The sequence below is a fragment of the Mixophyes fleayi genome, chromosome 5 (assembly GCF_038048845.1).
Source record: "Mixophyes fleayi isolate aMixFle1 chromosome 5, aMixFle1.hap1, whole genome shotgun sequence".
Lineage (NCBI taxonomy): Eukaryota > Metazoa > Chordata > Amphibia > Anura > Limnodynastidae > Mixophyes > Mixophyes fleayi.
The window spans coordinates 249722858-249743252 of record NC_134406.1 but is presented as its reverse complement, the minus strand read 5'-3'; the positions used below and the strand labels follow the sequence as shown (position 1 = coordinate 249743252).

At 40.2% G+C, this 20395-nt stretch overlaps 1 protein-coding gene across 5 annotated transcripts in view; it reads left to right on the top strand.

Annotated features, from left to right (window-relative positions):
* Nucleotides 1-20395, top strand: part of VPS13B (vacuolar protein sorting 13 homolog B) — a 718815-nt gene that overhangs the window by 368630 nt on the left and 329790 nt on the right. For all 5 annotated transcript variants that reach the window (XM_075213864.1, XM_075213863.1, XM_075213867.1 and 2 more), the window contains exon 25: nucleotides 14315-14512. In XM_075213864.1, the coding sequence (XP_075069965.1) occupies nucleotides 14315-14512 (198 nt within the window). The remainder of the gene's footprint in view (nucleotides 1-14314; nucleotides 14513-20395) is intronic.

Below are 20395 nucleotides of genomic sequence, written 5' to 3'. Positions count from 1 at the left end.
CACACCCTGGTGCTCTTTCACGCTACATGAAGTTCTGATTGGAAGGCGGAAAGCAGTTATGAGAGTCTGGAATACATCATAGGAGAGTGGGATGGAAAGGTGCTGGGGGACACAGAATGTGACCTGACTTTGCTTTGTGTTTGTGTTCTTTTTAAATGGCAGTGTGTGTGGGTTCACTTTTGAAGTCTGTTTTCTGCTTAGCTGTGACGGCCTTTATGGTGGGCCATTCGTATTACGTCTCCTTTGTGAAGTGTAAAGAGAATGTGATGCTAATGTTCTATAGAACAATTCAAATTATAGACTTATATTTATAATACGATCGAAACAGCTGTCTATGGTGAAATGAGGTGCTGTTGTCCTTGTTACATTCATTGACAATCCAAGCCTCCGCAGCAGTTTGTTTTGAGCAACTCTCCATGTTTGTGCGTTTGGGATATTGCAATCACAATCAGATTAATAAGTATATGCCTTTTTAAAAGGCATATTAACCCTTTGCCTGCTCTGTCATTTTTCAGATCTGTAGTCGCACCCTTTTTCATGCCCCTCCACTGCTTCTGAGACCCTGTCCTCCAATATGTACAAGCTGTTGTATTGTGGAATGATAATGACACACAAGATTCGAAAGAAGGCTTTTAGAAGCGATAAAGGGATTAAAGAAGGAGCCACATGACCCAGAGAGGCAGCCAAAACCCAACATAGAATCCAGATGAAGGCCCATAGCAAGAATATATGACACACATTTATTAGGATGAACTTAATGTCCACTGTGCATAAAATACATTTTGCTCCTGATTGCAAACACATGTTCTAGAGTACACAGCCGTCATCACTAGTAATTAGCAGTTAGACCAGACCTGGTGCATGAGATACGGCTGAGAAACAAGTACCTGAGAGATGTCGAGATTGTGAATCGTACGCTACTGCTTGCCAGGGGCAGAATGGGCAGGGGGGGGCGGGCCGGTTTCATAGTGGGCCACCTTGGGCAGGGTCACTGGGCTACTTGTATATTTTTCCCTTTAAAATGGTACTAATAGGCAGCTGAGTCGAGTCTTGCCCCCAGGCTAAAATGTGCCAAATTTCCCCTGCTGCTTGCGCTCGTGATTGTCATGCCCTTAGCCTGTGCCCCTTCCCCATTCTGTTCTCTCCCTGGAATCGTAGGCTGTAGTAAGTGTCCTTTGCACTCAAAGTGAATTAAACCTGGCAGTGTTCTGTGGCGTATTGTCCAGTTCTGGGCATGCCCAGAGTAATTTGGCAGATTATATGCACAAAATCTCCGTTTACGTCCCTTAATGAATCAGGCCCTATATGTTTCTGCAGTAGAATTTGGCTAAAAGTGTTTCTCATGAAATTCCTCCTATCATTTTTATTCCTTCTTCCTCATTATACCCCAACCACAACATAGAGCAGAACGTGTTCAGTAATATAGACATAGCTACATACCCTAGCTATGCCCTTTTGTGAGGAACATTGTTATATAAATATTGTTGTTCCCGTGTAAGTGCAGATTATACAGATGATACTGGAGAAATATCAAGTATACTTTAACTGTGGCCTAAATGGTTACTCTTTGCATATACAGATTCAGACACAAGTCTCTACAGACAGGGTTAGGAATATATTGTATTATACAGGGTCATCGTGTGCAGTATATTTTAACAGAATCATTGTAACATTCTGTCAAAACTCTATTCTGACAGTAACCACTGGGAACTCACAACTGTTCCAACACACACAGAGGTATTGAGTGTCTTACACTGTATCAGTCTTCTCCCCTGCACCTGTGTCATCTGTGAAACACTGCAGCTCATTGTGTGCTGCTTTTATAGGAAAGATGTTCCCTAAAATGTGTCCCTCATGATTTAAAGCAATCCAACATTTTAAGATAATAAAATGTGTGCAAATATGATATGCAAACTTTTTTCTGTACAAGATAGCTAAACAGGGTTTGGAATAGACTGCTATTTTTCAGTTTCTAATTACACTCTAACAGCAACATTTTTATTGGCTTATTTATGCATGTTTTAGTTTTATGACATCCTTGTGCATAGTCTACAAGCAGAGGTTTTGCCCGCTCTCCGTTACATATTTTGGACCTGATCATGACCCCCAATGAATTTGCTCTTTCACAGTAGTGATTTGGACCAATCAATCAATATTAATCTACACTGAACATACCCAGATTTTACTTTGTTTGTTTTTTTGCTTTGTTTTTTTAAATCTATATACCGCTCACATAGCGAAATACACACTAGCGTACAAAAGTCTTTTGGGCAAGGAAAATAAGAAATAAGGGAAATATTTATTCATAATAATGTTTTACATGATATTGTAACTAAACATTATCAAAATGATTTATAATTTTATAGTATAACATAAATTACAGGTTAAATTTGGCTTTCATCAATTTGTCCTCCTTTTGCGCGTATCACTGCGTCACATAATTTGGGCATTCGATGTTTATAAAGTTTGGGAAGTTGTGTTTCCAGGCTTCGTTTAGACATACCGATAAGTTTTTATTATTTATTGTAGCTATTACACACATTTTTCTGTCTAATTCATCCCAGAGTTTGTCAATGGGATTGAGATCAGAAATGTCATAATTTGTAGAACTTTCTGCTTTTCTTTACTTTTCAAATAATTAATACACAGTTTAGATGTGTGCTTAGGGACGTTATCTTGTTGCATGATGAACACCTTATCAACATTTCGAGTTGCACTTGGTACAGCGTGATGTTCTAAAATACTGTAATTTAATTTCTTATGCATAGTTTGTTATTTGTACTAAATCTTCAAACTTTCCTCCTCGACAACCACCCCAAATCATGACATGACCACCACCATGTTTAACTATGTCCTCTGGTTCCAAAAAGTTCAAATTTGGACTGGTTGATCCAAAATACTCTCTTCCATTGATCCAGTGTCCAATACCAGTGTTATTTGGCCCTTCAAAGTCGTTTTAATTTATTTACAGACCTCAGCAATGGATTTCTGCAAGCTATGTGACCATTTAGGCCTAAATTATGCAGACGTCTTTAACTGATACTGGAGTTTGTATAATTTTATTGAGTTCTTCTTTGATTGCAGTTGTTGGGAGTCTTCGATTTCGATTACTCATTAAGATAATATATTTTTCTTCCATTTTTGATGTACACTTGGGTCGTTCAGATTGTTTTTTTTAGTCACGTTTATACCTGTTTCTTTTAGAGATGGTTGGGCTCGGTTTTCGTAAAACCGAACCCACCCGAACTTAGTGTATCTGAGTAGGCTTGCGAGCCGGATTGGTACTTTCGCACATCCTCGGATCTGAATCAAGGCAAAACGTCATAGTTGCGTCATCGCATCTCGCGGGTTTTGGATTCCATAAGTACCTTGTCACGGGCACTAGGAGTCTTTGCCCAGGATATCACCAGATGATGGACTTACCAGAGTAATATAGCTGGTATTATGGTTCTCTGGTAGCAGGGTGACAACGGAACAGGAGAAACAGCAGATGGTGAGAGAATGCTCAAGGAAAGTCTATGACTAGCAGCAACTGGTAATGAGTAGATGACTGTACACGAGGAACCAGATGGACAAGGAAATGTGAGGAGAGTCAGTGGTCTGCGTATAGCAAGTTGTACCACTGCTATAGTGAGGAGGAATGTCCAGGAGTAGCGAGGAGGTAGTAAGAGTCAGTGGTCTGCGTGTAGCAAGTTGTACCACTGCTATGTGAGAGGATACTTGAAACTGGTGTCACAGGGAACAGGAGTCAGTGGTCTGCGTCAGCAAGTTGTACCACTGCTATATATATGTGAGGAGGGGCACGAGGAGATGAATGTAAAGCAGAGTATACACGGGGCACACAGAACTTGATCCCACGATGATATCCACAATACAACAATAACTGACCAGCGCTGCTTGAAGTATACAAAGTCTCAATAGCAATCCAGGCAATAGAAAACAAAGTCAATGGTAACCATAGCTTCAGTGGATAGGAGGCTCTGGAGAAGAACACAACTCAGTCCAGATGGATATGAAATACAAAAGCAAAGTCAATGGAAAGTATGCATACCGCGGTTCAGGAGAGCAGGCTGTCAGAGCGACGTGCAGGGATACCTGAAGGCCGGCAGGAGGAGAGACCACTGGAGGGTGGAAGTGGTAATCAGGTTGGTGCAGCGCACGGCAGGTAATCCAGAATCAAAGAAGCAATACTCAGGAAGCAGTAGTAAGTGAAACTGGAAACATGATGAACACGGGAGAGTTGAGGCGGTCTGATATCCAGTAGTAGGGGTAACGGAGGCAGCGGAGAGCTGACACGATGAACACAGGAGAGTTGAAGTGAGCAGGAACTCTGTAGTAGTAACGGAGGCAGCGGATAGGAATCAGCTGAGTGCAGGCACGATGAACACAGGAGAGTTGAAGTGAGCAGGAACTCTGTAGTAGTAACGGAGGCAGCGGATAGGAATCAGCTGAGTGCAGGCACGATGAACACAGGAGAGTTGAAGTGGTCTGGCAACCACAATAGCAGTAAACAGGAATCAGCAGAATCTGAATACACGAGGAACACAGGAACAGCTTCAGAGGCTCATGGGGAATGAGACTCCAAGATCAGGCAACCAGGTAATGATCACAGGTGGTTTAAATAGGGAGGGTTGCCTGATCATCCAATCAATTAAAAGCAAAAGGTATTGAAGGCTTGATAACGGCTGCACATGCGCAGACCCTCAGGATGGCGGACGGCCACGGTTCCTGAACACACGGGAAATGGCACTCACAGTCCGGTGAATGACATACCTCCCCCCTGGGAGATCTAGTGTCATTGCTCACTGGGTAGCAGTGTTCTTGTCACTTTCCAGTCTCCAGTGACATTGCTCAGTGCCATAGCTGACACAGAAACAGGAGGGATAGCAGTGTTCTTGTCACTCCCCAGTCTCTAGTGACATTGCTCAGTGCCATAGCTGACACAGAAACAGGGGTAGCAGTGTTCTTGTCACTCTCCAGTCTCCAGTGACATTGCTCAGTGCCATAGCTGACACAGAAACAGGGGTAGCAGTGTTCTTGTCACTCCCCAGTCTCCAGTGACATTGCTCAGTGCCATAGCTGACACAGAAACAGGGGTAGCAGTGTTCTTGTCACTCCCCAGTCTCCAGTGACATTGCTCAGTGCCATAGCTGACACAGAAACAGGGGTAGCAGTGTTCTTGTCACTCCCCAGTCTCCAGTGACATTGCTCAGTGCCATAGCTGACACAGAAACAGGGGTAGCAGTGTTCTTGTCACTCCCCAGTCTCCAGTGACATTGCTCAGTGCCATAGCTGACACAGAAACAAGAGGGGTAGCAATGTTCTTGTCCCATGACAAAAATTGACTGGAAATGACTGGAAATTATTGTTATTGAGGTTAATAATAGTGTAGGACCAAAAAAAGAGCCAAATTATGTGATTTTAGCAAAAAAAATAAATAGGGATTTTAGAAAAAAAATAGGGAACCAAAACACAAAGTTAATCCAGATCCAAAACACGGGGGTCAGTGAACATCTCTTGTTTTTTGTATCAAGCTAATCTATAAGTTACACTAGACAGTTCAATTTGTAGTTGTTCTGCAATTTGCCGATAAGTATATAGCCTTCTTCAGAAAGAGTTTGAATGTTGCCACACAGTTCAAGTGAATATTCAAGCCTTTTTTTCATCTTGGAAAAGTTATGGTTATTATTATTGATTTTAACACTGTAAAAAAGGTAAGATATAAAATATTTAATTCATAAAAATATGTTTTAGATTAAAAATATTATTGAATAAAATAAATCAGATTTATTAACGACCAGCTCACAATTACGTACTTTCCCATGTCAATAAACTCTTGGGACTGTGATGAAAATGAATTACACTTGTGTATACAAATAATATGGTACATTAAGTAAAGTATATTTGAAGTAAAGCCCTAAAGTCTTGATTCTAATCATGATAATGAGGTTAGGGAGCAAATAAAGTTGATATTCATTAACATAGAGCAATATATGTAAACAAATAAGGTTTGGCCAAAGACTTTTGCACGGTAGTGTAATCATGGCAGCTTGCAGTGAGCTTATTACTTGTGGCATTTTATAAGAATAGAAGATTCTCATGTGCAGTTTTAAAACATTTTTTTTCTGTGTTACTCCACTGGAAGGAAATATCTTTTGTTTACATAATAATCTTTGTCATCAAACCAAATTTTAAGGACCAGGTTTAGGAAAGTGTGCCGCTGCTTATATGCCACTACAAGAGCCCATCAGAACTATCCTGCCAAGCTTCTCTTGCCCACAGCCATGCCCTCTGGGTTGGTTGGAAATTCCCTCTGTCCGCCCTATACGAGGTCACTTACACATATGTACCCAAGACGGTGGCAGCTTAGTATGGGGGAAGTGTTTCCTTAAGCAGACCTCTGAATGAGCCCCCGTTGTGTGGTGACAGAACGATACTTAGAATGAGATGTGGGGGATTAAATAAAGTATTGGTATAATGTTTACAGCTCCTTTATACTTCAGTTTTGTATAAATGACGTCATGCCTGACAGTTATAATTACTGGAAATCATGAACTCTGTTAAATTGATATGATTTTTCATACGTTGTGAGCAAGCTTAGCATGGTGTAACATGTTAATTATACTGCTGCCAAGGATTTGACAGTTATAATATTACTAAACTTTTTTCCCCCCTTTTTAAATTTAAAAAAAAAAAAAAAAAAAACAACAAAAAACTACTGTGTGTACAGCTGGCGAGATTGACAGATCTTACAGTACTGTGCGGAACAGAGCTGGTTTAGTTACTGCAACTAATAACAATTAAATCGGCACCAGCGGGTGTCAGAAGTGCTGCCAAGCAAAGAACAAGGGAGACCTCACACTAATTTGGGAATTAATTTAATTGCTCCACTATTTGTGGGAATGTATGTAGCAGTGTTCAAACAATGTGTGTGAAGGAAGTGCAGCCGTCAGAACACGATGATGGTCAGCAGTGAGGGGGGCAGGAGGGTTGGGGGGGGGTAGGGGGCTCTACTGCTCTTCATTCTCTTCACCCCTTTGTTTGCAGGAATCTGAATGCAATTTCACAGTACAATTGTTACATGTCATTACTGTCTCATGGCTCTACCTATATTGTGGAACGAGGACTTTCCTGGTGATTATCTGTTTTGCTTAGATCCTTTTAATTGTTGTAGTGTAGCCTCTTGATATATGTGAGTCTTATACTATATATTGGCACTTTACAGAGATACACACACACATATATTATTATAATTACAGTACTAGGATGGGTTGATGGGTTGCAAAAATATCTTAAACTTGATAACTTGATGTACAGCAATTATGCAATTCTGGGTTTGGAGGTGTCATTAATATATAATTGCTGTACATCAAGATTAAGATATTTTCCAGCCCATCCTAGTACTGTAATTTAACACCTCTGTATTTAGGGGAAGAATAAATGAAGCTGGAAATCACACAAAACAATGTTCAAAAGATGAGTTAAAAGTTTCACCATCGGGTGCCCTGGTAACCTACTAAATACATAGACATTTTATGTAAACTACACACGTCTACAATATAGTTTGTAGACTATGCTTGGGCAGGATTTACATCTGCCATTCTAGCATATATGTTTATGTGTGTGTGTGTGTGTGTGTGTATACACCGATCAGCCACTACATTAAAACCTCTGACAAGTGAAGTGAATAATATTATCTCGTTACAATGGCACCTGTCAAGGGGTTGGATATATTATGCAGCAAGAACAGTCAGTTCTTAAAGTTGATGTGTTGGAAGCAGGAGAAATGGGCAAGCGTAAGGATCTGAGCGACTTTGATAAGGGCCAAATTGTGATGGCTAGACTGGGTCAGAGCATCCTCAAGACGTCAGGTCTTGTAGTGTGTTCCCGGTATGCAGTGGTTATAACCTACCAAAAGTGGTCCAAGGAAGGACAACCGTGGTGAACCAGCGACTGGGTCAATGGCGCACACGGATCATTGAGACACGTGGAGTGTGAAGGCTCTAACCCATCTGCTTCAATCCCACAGAAGAGCTACTGTAGCACAAATTGCTGAAAAAGTTAATGCTGGCAAAGCTAGAAAGGTGTCAGAACAGACAGTGCATCGCAGTTATCTGTGTAGCTGCAGACCGGTCAGAGTCCCCATGCTGACCCCTATCCACTGCAGAAAGTGCCTAAAATGGGCACGAGAGCACCACTACTGGATCATGAAGCAATGAAAGAAGGTGGCCTGATCTGATAAATCACATTTTCTTTTATATCTTGTGGAAATCCAGGTGCATGTTCGTCATTTACCTGGGTAAGAAATGGCACCAGGATGTACTATGTGAAGAAGGCAAGCTGGCGGAGGTTCTTGGCAATGTTCTGCTGGGAATCCATGGGTCCTTGCATTTATGTTGATGTTACTTTGACACGTGCCACCTACCTAAATATTGTTGCAGACCAAGTACACCCCTTCATGGCAACGGTATTCCCTAATGACGTCCTCTTTCAGCAGAATAATTCGCTCAAAAAGCAAAAATTGTTCAGGAATGGCTTGAGGAACATGGCAAAGAGTTCAAGGTTGAACTCTTATTTCCCCAGATCACAATCTGATAGTGTATCTGTGGGATGTGCTGGAAAAACAAGTCCAAACCATGGAGGCCCCACCTCACAACTTACAGAACTTAAAGGATCTGCTGCTAATGTCTTTGTGCCAGATACCACAGGACACCTTCAGAGGACTTATGAAGTCAATGCCTCTACGGGAAAGAGCTGTTTTTTGGGTCTTTTTTTAAATCACTGTACCATTAAATTACTTCTGGCATTGCTATTCACACTTCCCAGTGACTGAATGTGTGGCCCTGGTAATAGGACCCCGAGTAGCGATACCAGGATCAGTTGAGGAGCAGTGTGCGGTGAGAGGGGAACAGTCAGGGGCCCGGGACAGAGGGGACGAGGAAGAAACAACCTTAATGCGTGGCTACCTACAAAGAGGGGAAAGAATCCTCATAATAATAAATAAGATTCCCTGAGAGAAAAAAGGGACCTCAATAAATTCTGGGTTCAAATATGTGCAAAACAAAATAGCTTTCTCGAGAAACACGTCAGTCTGTTGTTGTTTTGAGAAATAAAGGCTATTCCGTCTGTCAGTAAAAAACTGAATGTTTCATACAAAGGTTTCCACTAATGTGTTGAGTGACAAAAGCAAACTGGATGTACCCAGGATAGATAAAGTTAAGGACCCAGATGCATAACTGCACAATAGGATAAGTACATCAGTCTGCAGTTTGAGAAACAAGACTCTGGGAAACTGATAAATAGGAAAAGTTTTAATCAGATAAAGAACACAGACACTGGACGGTGGATGACTGGAAAGGAATATTATGGACGGATGAGTCTATGTTGGAGGTGTTTGGTTCGAGGAGGAGAACATATGTGAGACGTAGAGCAAATGAAGGATTCTGGAGGAGGGCACAATGCCTTCTGACAAGCATGGAGGAGGAGATGTAATGGTATGAGGCTGTGTTGGTGCTGGTAAGGTGCAAGGAATAGCCAGAAAGATAACCATGATATTTTACAACGTTATCTCATCACCTGTGGTCAGCACTTGATTGGTGCACATTTCAGCCTACAGCAGGACAACGATCCTAAGCATATGTCTGAGCTATGTTCAACCTATTTGTAAAGAAACGGGGAATCAGAGTACTGTCTTTGATGGACTGACCAGAACTAAACCCTATTGAGCTTTTGTGGGATGACCTTGACCGTAAACTCAGGAAAAAATGCCCCACAAGCCATTCACACCTCTGGGAAGAGCTACAGAAGTTGTAGGTACAAATTTCACCCAAAATATCTCAAAAGCTGACAGCTAGATGCCAAATGTCTGCAAATGGAGGATTCTTTGAATGTAAAGATTGATGAATGAAACAATTATACAAAATAAAGATAATAAGTTATGACATTGTTAGTGTATGGACTATAATTTCAGTCAAGTTATTGCTTTCATAAAAATAAAAAATAAAAATAAAAAAAACAAGCAATTTCTTGGTGATTCCAAACGTTTGGTATATATATTATGTATATATAAAAAAATGCAAAGTTGCAATTGAACATAATGTATGGTGTATTTACACCCAAGGAAATCCGTTGCTACCATTGTTATCTTTTCCATTCTAGTAAATGTTTTTATGTTTTCGATTTGATATCCTGCCTCTGAAATCCTGCTGCATTCAGTACATTCATGGGGGGACAAATATATGTGTGTATAGGGGGGAGAGGAGGGAAAGGACAGGGATTTTTGACAGAGAGAAAGCTCGATGTATTGAATGCTGCAATGGTTCCCGGCTGGGTGGAATCATGGTATTGGTACCAAAGGGTCCAAGTATCATGGAACTCAGGATACCCTATTGTTAAGTAAGTTGGATAGATATTCCATGGAAGAGGCACACCATATGCGGTTTGGCAAAGGCTCTCTATTGGGGGTGTGGGGGGAGGCTGCTTCTTCCATTCCCTAGCAATTAACACTTTTGCAGCATTACTTATGTGGGTAATGAGTCTACGTATTAATATTTTAAGTGTCTTTAATCACAATCTATTAAGTAAGAATGGGCTAACACCTACTTATTTACTTTGTGTGTTGGGATGTGGAATGACCCCTTTTCAAATAAAACATTGCAGTTGTTTTTATTCCTCTGCATAATTTGGAATGTTTTGTTTATCAAGGAGCAACACTTTTGATTGGCATAGTGCGGGTCAGCAGGTTTCCAATCAGATGCCTAGACATTTATCATATCATCAATGTTTTACAATAATGCCACAGTTGTCGGAATACTTTACTTGTGAAAAACCTGTGTGCACACCATGTGAGGTACAATACAAAGTGAAAAAGCCCCAACTTTTCCAGTCAGCTGCATTGCTTAAGACATGTAACAGAATCCATTTTATTTTATATATAATATGAACTAATTGAGTTATACAGTCAATTGAAATCCTGTGTCCCTGAGAAGCTGTTATTAACATCAGCGCAGTGGATTTGAGAAAAATGGCTCTTGATTGGCTGATCACTTAAGTGCAATAAACCATTTGTTGATATATCAAGCAGATAGGAGGGATTTTAACTTTATTGCCGTTTATTAAATGATCCTTTTTGTCAAGTGTAATAGAAATATGATGATAACGGTCTACAATTCAGTCTTGTACATTTGAGATCTTTATAAATAAGTATTGGAATTAAACTCCTCTATCTCACTCAGAGCCAGATTTAGACCTCATGGGGCCCTAGGCAAGATACTGGTTTGGGGCCCCCTCCATGAAAAAATCCATAGCACTATAGTTTTTAGCATAACATATAGCCTTATTCAGGGCCTGGCTGGCAAGCACATAGCACTGTCCCATAAGTAGTGGCCCATTTTTAAAGGTTGGTCTCACCGCCAGCCCTGGGAGGGCCCTCTGGGGACCGCTGGGCCCTAGGCAAGTGCCTAGGTTGCATAGTGGTAAATCCGGCCCTGATCTCACTCTGTGGGGTATATTTACTAAACTGCTGGTTTGAAAAAGTGTAGAAGTTGCCTATAGCAGCCAATCAGATTCTAGTTATTTATTTAGTACATTCTACAAGTTTGACAGATATAATCTGATTGGTTGCTATAGGAAACATCTCCACTTTTTCAAACCCACAGTTTACTAAATATACCACTGTGTATGTACACTAGAAATATTGCAGAGAACTCCTGTAAAAAGGTGGCCATTTGCATATCTCTACTCACAATTCCTTTGTGGAGGAGCTCCTGAAACTATAAACAGCAATAGAGAATTTGTTTTTTTTATTATTCCAAACTCATTTTCAGTGCAAATGACAGAACCCCATATTCATACAGTGTCAAATCTAAATCAGATTGTTTATCAGTTATGAGCTCATCAGCTGGAGAGAATTAAATACACTACATGGTTTGCGTGTACAATTAGCTCTGCTTTATTAGTTACAAGTCCATATCTATATAGCAAAAATCACTTATTACAGAAAACTACACCCCAAAAGGTTTTAACCACTCATGTTCCCTTTACACAGATGTTGCTACATTCTCTAATTTTCACACAGGAATACTCCCCAGGGGGGAGTTGGTTTATCAACTGTTCTACTATATTCAAGGTCATGGGCAGTTTATTGCAAACAATGAATAACTCCTACAAACTAGCTGTATCTAATCTGTCATTAAGCTATAAGAGAACAAAATGGCTATAAGGCCATAAGATGGCGTCAGCTTAGCAAAATCACATTTCTCATACAGACTGTTCATCCTTTTTGGGCTTCCAGATGGAAATTTATTTTTGTGTTTGTGACTGTTCTGTCACTGCAGTTCAGAATTGAAGTGCTGCTGCCGATAGATGGTAGTGCTCTGCTCAGCCTACACCTAGAAAAACAAAGAGAGAATTTATAGAAAATAGAGGAGCATTTTTATGTAAATTACACTGGCTTCTCCAGTGTTGAAAGCTTTCATCGACTAGAGAAATCAAGAAAAATAAAGTGCTGTTTAACATCAAATGAAGATTGACCCCTTAGTTTCTCTGCATCTGTTTGGCCCACATAAGAAGCCGATATGAGAACCCGCATGTGTCCCCAGGCTGAGCAGTCTTACAAATACATACATATATGCATACATATATATATATATGAAAACTCCCATGGCCTCTGCAGGGAGAATATGGCATCCAGCTGTGATCTACTTGCAGACCGTGTCTTTAGTTTTTTCTGTGCAGCCATGTTTTATACACTGCATGGCAAATAAGTTGTCATATACATTCCGTGATTAATGCTTATTTACCAACGCTTGTGTAAATATCTCCCAACTGAGTCAAACAACGTGCAAGTTAAACATTATGTTCTGTGAATATTGAAATGACAATTCCCCGTGGGATATGGAGCTGGACAGTATATACACGCGTTCTTCTCAGTCTGACTAGCCATGTGTTTATATATTTACATTCTGAAATCGCCTCATCTCCAGAAGCCACCAGTGATCTTTTGCTGTTGCTGCAAAATGAAACTTCTTGCCAAAATGTTTTCTTTGAGAAGCTTGTCAGCGCGATCTGACTCCCAGCATTGTTTCCTACCGTGGATTCTCTCTCACAGTTGTTTATTATTTAAAAGTGTGTTTGTATCTTAAATGATGTTTAATCTTGATATCTTTATCTGTTGCTAATTATTATGTGTCTGCTTTCCTGTCAAAGGTATCTATCACCGACGTAGTCAAGGCAGCCATTTTATGGTCTGAGCCATGTCTTTGTGCATCGGCGAGGTCATAGGTCAGAAAGAATTCATAAACTGTGAATATTGACTAAACCCACAAAATGGCTGCCTCCGGCATGGATTGTTTAAAGCTAATATCAATGCCATATTTTGGTTAATTGTTTATTTTTGTTTGACAATAGTAATATGAGAGGTGTGCAACTGATTTGGCAAATATTAGATTAATGACCACTGGTTTTTCATCCCTGCATGACCTGAGTGATTTTATTCACAGGGAATAACTTAAGATGGGGCTTTTGTTTGTGCATGTGTATATATGTGTATATATATGTATTTATTTTTATATATATATATATATATATATATATACTTTGTTTTACTTGCATAGGCATTATAAACAAGGAAACAATGGAAAATAAAAAAAACAATACACTTTTTTCAAAATAAATAAGAACATATTTGCCTGGATGATATAACAGCATTCTCAATTTAAAGCCAATCCAAAAACAGCAAGCAATGCATTATCTAATAAATTAAACTTTTGCAAAGGTGGGGAATCCCTTTTTAGATCAATGTGTTATATCGTCTGCTTTGCATCTGTTACTTAATATTGGAAGTAGGGGTAAAATGATGTACTCTTTTGTCATACAGTTGTAAAAAGGAACTCTAAGCACAAATGCAGGTCGCGCCCCCGAACTTTCCACTGTAGCTCTTTCTACAAGTTAAGTTTGTTTAAATTTTTAAATATTTACTTTATAGAAAGAAACTCAAACTGTAGTCAGTGACTAAACAGATACTTAAATAGATCAAAAAGGTGAAATCGTAAAGCATGCCCCTTCAATCTTTCAGTGATATCACTTGTCATATTTGAAATTGCCAAGCTGCATAAAGCATTTCTGGCACTTGGCCTACAGACAGTCTCTCAGATCTATGAATATTTAGTCTTCTTTTCACTCTCCCATCTACTTCCCCATTCCAGAATCATGTAAGATGGAGAAGCCTCCTCCCCATTATTAAATTACAAACATTAGTTTTCTGCTAATGACATTTTAACAGTAACCCACATGTTTATATGCCTCTGGATTCTAGGTGGAGTTGCTGTACCAGATAACGGACACCATGAGCTCAGTGTGGGAGAGAATGCAGAGAAGGGGCACCTTACACCAGTCCTCCGTGTACTTTGACTCTTCAGCCGCTCCCAGCTCACCCATCAGGAGCAGTGTCGGCACAGCACCACAGGATACCAGTACATGCAGCCCATCTGCTGATATTGGAACCACAACTGAGGTAAGCGTTTGTGAGGAATGAGTGCATTATCAACACACAAATCACTGCAACCCTGTATGTAAAATGTCACAGCACATACATCAATGTCCTTCTTCTGTTTCTCATTCCACCTATGACCTTAAGACGCAGACAAATTACACGCCTGCGAATAAACTAAACGCAAACCTAAATCGCAAACCTAAATCCACTAACATTTCTAATTATCATTTATAACTATGCATGCACCTCATTATTATCTTCGGATTCAGTTGGATTTTGCAAGCGGTTCTGCAGCATCTTCAGCGGAGTGTGCATCTGCATATTCAAATCCCTTAACTGTGCAATAATTAGCTAGTGTATAAGGAGCAGCATTTACTAGAAATCCAAACAGTCTCCCTGAGTGATATAACTGCATGTCAGTAAGTGATTGTCAGTAGGTCCCAGCTGGGTATGATGGATGACCTCAGGTTGGAGGGAAGCAGAAAAGCAGAGTCATCTGTTTCCCAGTGAGACAGAGAACTTGCACATGATTCACCAGCCTGCGGTCCGGGGCTGGGAAGATTATATCGTCATCTGTACTTCAGTTCCCACATTAGCTGCACCTCTTTCCAAAGTCACGGCCAGCAGCACACGGCATTGCAGTCAGGTGAAGTTGTTTCCAGCTGTGTGAGCAAGTTGCCCCCCCCCCAAATCTAACAATGTGTGATATCACCTTAGCCTGTAATATAAAACAGGAAAACAGAGAAATAATAAATGTTCCCTCATCTTCAGGTCTGAAGAAATATATAATTACTGTTTATAAAACAAAAGAAGTCCTGGGTTTGTGTTCTTGCTTCCAGTGCTCTGTATTGGAGCAAACAGGATAATTTTATGTAATTATATAGCGCTAGCATACTCCATTGTGCTGTACAATCTGGAACGTACACAGTATCGTCACTGATAGCCCGCTCCAGCTGACACTATTGCTGGCTCACTATTTAAGGAGGATCCCGGTGGTCCATGTACTGCAGGAATCCTCTTATGGCTATCGCATCTCAGGATGGTGGTAGAAGTCTACCAAGGGGAATATAAGAAGATATCATAGATGTCTTCCTATGTATTCCCCAGTCCCCGACTTCCCAAGTCCAGGCTTCCACTTTCACGGCATGTGCGTAAATCTGCTATGCCTGGTCACTTGTGTACTGAGGACTAGACTGCACTTTTATTAAAGACCACGTCCATCGGGTTTTGTCTTTTTAATAAAATTGCTGTTTAAAAATGACTTCAAAGCATCGAATATCGGCTGTTCTACGGAACCACCGAATAGTAAATATACTCCTAAGGGGATATTTAATTGGCTGCGTTACTTGAAAAAGTAATGCCGCCCACGCACTATTACCAGTATTACGGTAATAGTGCGCGTAAATACCGTTATTGCGGTAATATTAACCTGGCTTTCTGCTCACAGCTCAGGGAGCTGGGGTTAATATTACCGTAATAATGGTAATACATTTAACGTGGCGCTACTTCTGGGGGGGATTGAATTTCCCCCTAAGTGTCACATGTTGCATATTGCAATGGGAGAGAAGTGCGTATCAGAGTTATATCATCCGGGCACACAGCAATGCTGGTTTGGAGGTCAGTAGGTTGTTTGGGTATAGTAAGTGAGTATTGTGAGCACAAAGGAGGAGGTTTGGAAATGTGATGAACTTGTCTGAAGAGGTGAGTTTTCAGGGGACACTTGAAGGTTTGCAGGCTGGGGGGAAAAGTCTTGCTGCCAGTACATTTTTCAATATAATTCACATGCTGCACAAGCCTGTACAGAATACATGTGTGTTATACACTGCTGCGGAGTAGGGATCTGTTAGCTGATAATTACTGTGTGTATCATTATTATATATCTGTTTTTTTGATAGAAGAATAAATGTGCTCTCCTCCCAGCACTCCATTTTTTGAATTGAGACATGTCTACACCACCTCTGAAAAGGTGTCCAGACGTGGCGCGTCATGTCCCCTGACCCTCCTGCTTTCCTCTTAATACATACCTGCCAAAGCTGCGCATATTGAAATTAGGACGCTGATAAACCCTTCTTTATTTTTAGCTATGGAAGCAATGAGTCTATATTTTACACACTTAGGGGGGTATTCAATTGTTAGCAAGATTTTTTTTTCCCCACCGTGTTAATTTTTTTTTATCTCCCGCGGGTTTTTGCCGGCAATAGCGACCGTTTGGAGTTAGCGCAGCAGGAAAACTTGTGCAATTCAATTGAAAAAGAGGGAACGCTGCCCCCGCGCTTTAAAAAATTGTGTTTGCGAGATTTTATGGGAGTGAAAGGGAGTTTTAACGCTGTCATGTATAACACAAAAAAAGGTTTTGCATACATTTCCATACATTAGATTGTATTACGGGCAGCACGGTGGCTCAGTGGTTAGCACTTCTGCCTCACAGCGCTGGGGTCATGAGTTCAATTCCCGACCATGGCCTTATCTGTGTGGAGTTTGTATGTTCTACCCGTGTTTGCGTGGGTTTCCTCCGGGTGCTCCGGTTTCCTCTCACACTCCAAAAACATACTAGTAGGTTAATTGGCTGCTATCAAATTAACCCTAGTCTGTGTGTCTATGTGTGTGTGTATGTTAGGGAATTTAGACTGTAAGCTCCAATGGGGCAGGGACTGATGTGAATGAGATCTCTGTACAGCGCTGCGGAATTTGTGGCGCTATATAAATAAATGGTGATGATGATGATTACACATTGATAATATCTACATTACAGTACTTTCTTTTAGCATATTGTTTTATTGAACAATTACCATACAATTATCTATACCATGTCAAAACACATTACTACATTCATATTTGTACCAAAAACATACATAAATTTAATTAATTAGTGATTTTATTTTTTTTATTTCAATATTTTTTCACAAGAAAATCAACTTACACAAGTTAGGCATTAGTGATAAACAAGTTTAACTTTTTTACAACATTTTTACATTATTTCCAATACTTTTTCAATTTTAACACACCCCAATGAGGTGCGAGATAAAATAGCATATTTGCCAGTTTTACCCGCCGCGTTAAAAAAACAATTGAATAGCTTTTAACGTAGCTGCCTCTCGTACACCCTATACTTTCAGTAGACCTTCTACTGGAGCGCGAGAGGAGCGTTTCATGAAAAAAAACGTAGCGTTACAAATGGAATTGAATTACGAGTAAAGTTAACCCGCTCGAAAATTATAAAAAACTGACTAAACAAACTCAAAAAAACCAACTCGCAGACAATTGAATACCCCCTTAAAAGTAATTAAAATCGGGGGTTTGTCTTTGACTAAGGGTTTGGCTAAACCTGGATGGTCATGCACACAGCTATATTGTATCTTTAATTAGGCAGGTCGTCCGACATTGCAGCGTGTGTTTGCCCAAAACAACCCTAATGTCTGATTGCAGTCAGTAGTGTCATTATTGGGGCGGCATGACGTAGATTGCACTCGGAAGAAGATCTGCCTATGTTGTGTGATTATATGCGGAGATGGCAGAAATCCGGCTGTGTTTCCTAAGGTTTGAGCATTTGTGGCCATCTTGAACGATGATGTTGTCACTCGACTTTTGGCACAATCGGCAAACAGAATTGTGGATTTGTAGTAACTGCAGACCTACCCCAAAGCCGAAAGCATCCATGGTGCAACCTTTCCACTAAACTTCCCTAATCAAATTTTCAAGTTGTAAGACTACATTAAATAACTGCTCATATGTTAGCCGGAATATTAGGAAACAAGAAAGGACAATCTAATTTTCTAGTGGACCATATCCAGCGCAGTGCAATGTGCTCACACAGGTATGGCAGTGTCCGGTTTCCTGAGTCCACTCGTATGTATACCTTTCACTCGCCTTCCTCTGCTTCTGGAGAGCAGAACGCAGCACAGAGACATTTCCTACCCAGGGCTGCTTAATTTGGCTGCAGCCTTGTAGTAACCTGGCAGAAGACCGAGCATAGGGTGGGGCAAAGTGTTTGGGAAATTGCTTTTGGCAATTGAAAAACGAGCTGGTGCAATTTAATACAACACCATGAGACTAGAAAGCGAATGTAAAAACAATCGTTTTCCTACCAGATTGTCAATAAGAAACCCACATGTTTGTTCCCAGGCACTGGAAAATTGATGTTACAGAGTAGATTAGGATTTTTATTTTTTTTAATATATCTATATATATTTTTGAGCGTTCTTTCTCCTGTTACAATAAAAATGATTGAGGGCTGTTTTTGTATTCTTTGGAATGTCCAATCTGTCGATCCTCTTAAACACAGAAATCTGACGTGACTTGTGTTAACCATATTGCTGCTGTTAAGTAACATTGTATCTGTATGTAACTTAGGTGTGTGCTGTCATTTGTGGAGAGATAACTGTCACAGTGACTAATTGTAACAGAATAAATAAAGGAAACCAGAGGTGCTCAGACCCAGTCCTCAAGACCTACCAACAGGTCATGTTTTCAGGATTTCTGTCTGTTGAAACATGTAAGATAATTACTGACCCAACCAAAATGGATTAATTCACCTGTGCATGACCTGTTTGTAGCTCTTGAGGACTGAGTTTGGGCACCTCTGCCGTATTACACTATAAATACATCATCATCATCATCATTTAATTGTATAACACCACTAATTCTGCAGCGCTGTACAGAGAACTCCCTCACATCAGCCCCTCCCCCATTGGAGCTTACAGTCTAAATTTCTTAACATACACACATAAAGAGAGACTAGGGTCAATTTGATAGCAGCCAATTAACCTATTAGTGTGTTTTTGGAGTGTGGGAGGAAACCCACGCAAACACGGGGAGAACATACAAACTCCACACAGATAAGGGCATGGTCAGGAATCGAACTCATGACCCCAATGCTGTGAGGTAGAAGTGCTAACCACTTAGCCACCGTGCTGCCCCTCATTTTAATGATATGTTTGTGCAGAATAATCTGTATGAACACTGTTTAGTGATGTTATTGCTCAAACATGAGAAGAGGTTTAACCATGCACCAATTAACGCCGCAGTTCATGAAAGTTTAAATTTTGCCAAGTCACTGACATTCAGCTGCCCCCGATGTAGTGGTCTGGAGAAATAAGGGTCAACTTGCCCCTTCACTTGGCTAGTCTCTCCATTTGGGCACCTGTGAGACTTTCAGTTCTACAAATTAAAAAATAAATTGTAAAAATAGATTTATTTAATTTCCGAAAATTAAGTTTTATTAAGTATGTAGTTCTGTTAAAGCAGCAATAGATTTTTTTTTCCTTTTTAAATAGCAAAATAAGTATTTTTTAAGCATGCGTCAGTCATTTTTCTTAGCTATCCTACTATAAATCATTATATCCTTTTTTTAAAGTTCTCTGGTTGACAAGAAAAACTGGCTGCCAGGCACAAAAAGGCTCAGTGCTGTGCAGACACAGGCTCACAGCTCTCAGCATGTCATGTGTTTGCAGAAGAGGGATACGGCAGATGTCACAGTGTAGACAGAGCTCTGAGGGGCGTTCCAAAGCCTCTCTGCTTACTGCATCATGTGCCATGTGACTGTGGTTGCCATGGTAGTGTAAAATTGTAAATCATTAATGGCAATCTAAAGAAAAAATAAATAAAGATAAGTACCAACATTCTCCTTATAGCCTGCCACAGTGATTTATGTTTAAAAAAACAAAAACAAAAAAACCCTGATATTTTTATGGGAGTGTTGCTTTAATGCAATAGTTCTGTTATCACAGCCCTAAGAAGGTGATGCTGTTCTAGGCGACATCTTACTAAAAGATAACAAACTTCTGTGTAATAAAATGTAGTTTTCGGTGGAGTTCAGGAGGTTAGATAAAATACATAATTTAGTAGATCCCAAATGTGTCAAATGTTTTACAGGAACTTATTTAACATACCTCCCAACAATTAGCA